Source organism: Gekko japonicus, unplaced genomic scaffold (genome assembly GCF_001447785.1).
Source record: "Gekko japonicus isolate JY-2015 unplaced genomic scaffold, Gekko_japonicus_V1.1 scaffold11, whole genome shotgun sequence".
Taxonomy (NCBI): Eukaryota; Metazoa; Chordata; class Lepidosauria; order Squamata; family Gekkonidae; genus Gekko; species Gekko japonicus.
Window position 1 is genome coordinate 367,384 of NW_015166418.1, and position 5,714 is coordinate 373,097.

General features: G+C 45.4%; 1 protein-coding gene across 1 annotated transcript in view; it reads left to right on the forward strand.

Moving 5' to 3' along the window:
- CLGN (calmegin) overlaps positions 1–5,714 on the forward strand; it is a 49,420-nt gene that overhangs the window by 8,761 nt on the left and 34,945 nt on the right. Inside the window, exon 2 of the mRNA XM_015411594.1 lies at positions 1,206–1,361. Within this exon, the coding sequence (XP_015267080.1) occupies positions 1,215–1,361 (147 nt within the window). The 5' untranslated portion in view covers positions 1,206–1,214. The remainder of the gene's footprint in view (positions 1–1,205; positions 1,362–5,714) is intronic.

A 5,714-nucleotide genomic window follows, 5' to 3' on the forward strand; every position in this document is an offset into this window, starting at 1 on the left:
ATCTAATGCAGTGATAGTGGTTCAGGAGCCACCTGTGGCTCTTCTGAGCACTATCCCCCAAAGCGACATCTGTCCCATATTTTAGGAAAGTAGGCAGGCCTCTTGCCTGATGGAGGACTGGTTGGCAGTTAGTTCCCACCTTGAAGAAGCTGCTGCTGAAGGAATGGAAATGCTGAAGGAATGGAAGCTGCTGGTGGACCTCCGGAGGGCCCCTGGTATTTTTGGCCAATGTGTGACACAGTGTGTTGGACTGGATGGGCCACCTGCCTGATCCAGCATGGCTTCTCTTATGTTCTTATCTCTGGCGCAGTGATGCTCTGCGTTCTTGGTGCTTGGGGTGTGTGGCCTTATGACACACTTCTGGTGATGTCAGGGGGTGTGGCATTATGACACACTTCCAGTGATGTCGGGGTGTGGCATATGCTAATGAGTTATGCTAATGAGCTCTGGCAGCTCTTTTTCTACAAAAAGACCCCTGCCCAGGGGCAACTGGTTCCAGCCACCCTTGCTCCTAGCACAGTAATGCCTCCGGACCAGCCCCAGCCCCCCCCGGGAAATTGGAAAGTCTACGCCCCTGCTTGTATCAATACATGTACTATGGTACATCACATCTGCTGGCAGACCAAACCAATACACTATTGAAAATTTAAACAAAACAAAACAATTTAATTTATATATAAAAATTAACCAATGTTTAAAAATAATAATAACCTATGCAAAAGCTCTCATTTTAGTCATCTGATTATAAATAAGAATAGTGGTTTGTAAAAATATCCTCAAAGTTTTATATTAATCTCAATATATTGTTGCAAGTAAGCTTCTGGTGGAATACAGGCTAATCATGATCTAGTAACTCACTGATAAAAATTATAGTGTTAAAATGTTTTCAGTGTATTGATTTATGTCTGAAACTTGGCAGGTTTTATGTATGTTATGAATATTTTGATATTTTTAGTTAATATTTGTATATATGAATGCTGTTAAGATTTTTATGGAGTTTTGTGGTGTGTTGGTGTATAAAATTTTTTCCCCTCAACTTTTTTCTTTTCTGGTTTTGGGGTGGATTGTAAGTTTTATTTTCCCCTCTTTTGATCTCCATAAGCACACACATGAGCATGCTTGCTCTCTGTCTCAGAGCTAGTGGAGTTTGTAGATAGTCACAGGTAATAGTGATACCATGTGTCTGGAATAATCTTCTTTTATAGGTAACCAATATGCAATTCCAGTGGGATTGGCTGTGCTTCAGTGTCTTGCTGTTCAGTGCAGTAAATGCAGAATATCAAGGTTCAGAAGTTGAGGTGGAAGATTTTGACAAGAATTCAGAAGATGCTAATGTTGATGAAAGTGGATCATCTCTGGAGGTGAGGCTATAGCTTTTATCTACAACATTTGAAAATATAGTGCAGAGATTTGACTATGAATGTATTTCACTCATTTAATGGTTTTGTAGGATTCTCAAATATGTGAAACCTGTTTCTATGAGTTTGAGATATGTAAAGCTATTTAATTTTTTTAAGCATATGGATTGTGGAGAAAATTTCAAGAACATAGTGACAAGAAGTGTCTGTGAATCTCAATTTTGTGAGAAAGATTGTTTTTTTAAGTAACTGCTAAGTAGTTTTTGGTATAAGTCTTAAGAGAACTTTTTCATTATATGGTGGGGCTTTCTTCCAAAAATGATGACGCTATGGTAGATATTCATAAGCATAGCCACACTTGTTAAGAAGGCGTGTCTATTCTGCTAAATAATTTCTTTCACTATATAATCATTCATTTGCTGGAGTGAATAATTATAATTTCTTATATTGGCATAATCCTGTTTGTTTAATCCAATGATGATAGGTACCAGTGTGTGGTATCTCTGCAAGGTCTGTACCATGCCATCCTGACAGGAAATCTTCCCAGCTTTCTTCAGACTTCCTTTTCACTTGCAGCTACGTTTTTGGTTCTTTACACCAAAAAAAAAAAAAGTAAAGCACTGGTTTATTACACTGTTAAGATTCAGCAACTTGATCAAGAATAACAGTTGCATATCTAAAATCTCAGTGGGCCATCATGCTCATAATTCTCAGAACCCAGGGCATTTGCATGTTTCCATCTGTAGACGACAACCTCATCAAGTTCTCTTCATTCCAACAGGAAGTGGCAGATGTGGAAAGGACTTTCTTTTGCCTACAAGACCATGGCTTTGTGATCAACAGGGAAAAGAGCTGTCTACCATCCACCTAGCAGGTGCTGCACCTGCAGGTAATCATAGACACTATTCAGGATCAAGTCTTCCTGTCCCAGGAAAGGAAGGAAAAGATCCTCTCTCTGATGCAGGAGATTATCCAGTAGTCCCACTCAAAGGTCATGCTTCTGGCAAGGCTTTTGGGGATGCTAGTCTCTTATAAGGATGTGATTCCATGCTCACCCTCTCCGGAGGCGTCTTCCCTTCCAGGATGATAGCCCACAAAAGACACAAGAGGATCAAGCTTCCAGACAGTCTCCTTCAGAATTTTCAATGGTGGATGCCACTCATCCAGACTCCTAAAAGGGTCACCCTTAAAGAACTGGACACTGCCTACTGTGGATGCCAGCCTTCAGGGATGGGGAGCACACTCCTAAGGGAGGGTGGCTCAGAGTCTCTGTTCCCAGGAAGAGACTCATCGTTCATCAGTTTCTTGGCAGAGTGATCAGGTGGGGTCTACTAGCCTTCAGAGATCTACCACTTGTCCTTGTGCACATGGATAACATGACCACAGTCTGAGGTTGGTACCCCAGCCTCTGGACTTTGCAATGGCAGGGGACAGAGCAGGAAGGGTGAAGACTCCCACAAAGAGCTGGCAGGCCCTCGACCCGCAAGAATGGTGACTGGCCACAGCAAAGCAGGAGGACCTCTGGAGCATGAGCAGCCCTGGGGCCCTGTGGCACTGCCCTGTGCCAAGCCCAGTTGTGAGGCTCTGGCTGGCCCGGGAGGAAAAGCAGCAAATGATGGGGCTGAATGGCCTAACAGCCCCACCCCACATCAAGGTTAGAGTAGGGGGAAGAGCCTCGGGGAGGATGCCCGATTGGTCCCCTACCCAGGCCACTTAACAAGCCCTTATGAAGGAGGGCTAGTTTGGGGGGGCTCCACCCCACAGGCTGATTTAAGGGGGAGGTTCCAGGCTGGCCAGAGAAGAAGAGCATGTGCCTCTCCCAGGAGCCACTGCAGAGCTAGAGAGAGAGCAAAGGAGAGTCTGTGGGCAGGAGAGAGGGAAATGGCGGCTTTTAAGTCCCCTTCTCCTGCATCATATGTGGCCTTACAACCATATCTACCAGACAGAAATCGCACCCTGAGATGAGTTTGACCCCTTGGCCCTTGACTCAAGGGTACCAGGACCCCAACAACTGCCAAATCCTATATCAATCACCAGGGTGGCAGAAAATCCAACACACTTCATGCAGAGGCAATGCAGATACTACTATGGATGAAGAACCACATCTGGTCCCTCAAAGCTGTCTATGTGGCAGAGACATCCAACACCTTGGTGGACTGGCTCATCTGGAATTCCCTGAATCAGTCAGAATGGATGCTGAACAAGGAAATTTTCATCCAGATCTGCTACAGATTTGGCACAATAAAGGTGGACCTTTTCGCATCAAAACTCAACCATGAGGTGCCCTGATTCATGATAAGAAAGATGTCCTCAGGCCATAGGAGTAGACACTCTAAACCACGATTAGCGAGATCAAATTCTGTGTGCCTTCCCTCCCACTCAACTAATTCAAAAGGTGGTTCAGAGGATCATAGACTTAACAGCAGAAGTAGTTCTGACAGCCCCATTTTGGCCACGCCATTCTTGGTTTCAGGACCTGGTGAGGCTATCCTCAGAGGAACCTTGGTGCCTTCCAGTCAGGAAGGGCCACCTTCATCATGGGTCCCTCCTCCATCTTCAGCCTGAGATGTTAGGACTCACAGCCTGGAGGTTGAGCAGTCACAATTTAGGGAGATACGTTATTCAGACATCTTAGTGGCCTCTAGGAAGGATTCCACAAATAGGGCTACAACAATACTTGGCAGGTTTTTCAATTTTGGTGTTCTGAGAAAGGGTTAAAACCATGCAGAGCTAAAGTGGGTGATCTTCTCTCCTTCCTCCAAGCGGGTTTGGATAAGGGCTTGAGCACCAGCACCCTTTAAAGACAGGTAGCTACTATTTCCGCTGTTAGAGGGGCCAAGAAAGGGAGAGGTTTCTCTTACCACACTCGCATCGGGAGATTTCTTAGGGGCACATCCCTCTTGAAACATTCATGCTCTCTAAATACGGTACTGAAAGCTCTCTCTCAGGCTTCTTTTGAACCTATAGCTACCCGTCCATTTAAGGAGCTCACTTTTAAGACCATCTTCCTTTGCATTTTCCATAATGACAGAGTGGTTCCGTGTACTGACCCAGTCTTTATCCCTAAGGTCAATTCAACCTTCCATAGCTCAGAGGAACTAGTTCTCCCCTCATTCTACCCTACTTGGACTGGACTAAATCCTTTCACAAGTCAGACACTATGTTTGTGTTCTTTAGGAAGGACTCATTGGGGAAGGGGGTTTCTACCTCCACCTTTAGGAGATGGGTCAGAGGGTTTATTCTTCTGTCATATAAGGCCCTGGGTCTTAGATTTTCCATTGGGCATAACAGCTTGTACAGGGATTAGCCCCTCATGCCAGTCCAGGAATGAGAGGGAATCCTGTACTTTTCCAGTGCATTAAACAACAAATCCAGAGGTAGGCTATACCCTCTTGGGTCTTCAGAACAATGTGCCACCAGAACCTCTTTTCACTAGTCCCTGCCTTTCCTTAGGGAGAGATTTCAACCCTTAGTTAGCATCTGGGATTTAACACAATAGCAACTCTGTCCAGAGGTGCACACTCTTACCAAGGTAGCATATGGGGTGAGCGTTAGACACTAGACTCAGACTTGGAATTCAATTACAACATCACAGACAAGTTAGAAATAAGCAGGATCTTTATTCAGTACAAAGCTTAGCATAGAGTACCAGAGATTACAAAAATAACAAAGGCTAGGGCTGTTTGCCTTAACTAAACATTAATGATTCATAGTTACCACACCAGGAGTATTCATCAGTCCAAGATAGTCCCAGTACCAAGGGATTTTGAAGGGAAATCCCATTTTTGCACAGCCATGTGCTCCAAGTCACAAAGCAACTCTTTGCCTCTCAAGAGGCAGCATTTCAGGTGCCATAAAACAGATAATGACAAGAGGAGGAAGGGAGAGAACTAAGAGAGACCCCACTCTCATAGGGATTGATCAATTATAGTGCAATTCCAGTCACAAATTAGCCAGTTGCGAGTGGGCATGGGTGTGCCAAATTGTTGGTTGCCATAGCTTAGGGTTGCCAAACCCCCCAGTTTGCCAGGGGTCCCCTGTTTTGGGGGGGTTCTACCCGCCACTGGCCAGATGGCCAGCGGGGGAAGCAACACCCACAACCACCCACCTCTCTCCCTTTAAGTGTGTGGAACCCGTGTTTCCTCCCAAGTCTGATCTCTGCACGCTTGCAGGGAAATGCCAGCTTCGTGCTCTTAAAAGGAAAACGCGGCTGCTCTTAAAGGGGAAATGCCGGTTCCTGCATTTAAAAGGAATATGCCGGCTCCTTTAAGTGCAGGGGACTGCCGTTTCTGGAGATCTGGCGCACGGGGGGGGGGGGGGACTTCCCCAACGTGCGGTTATCACGTCAGGGACGCC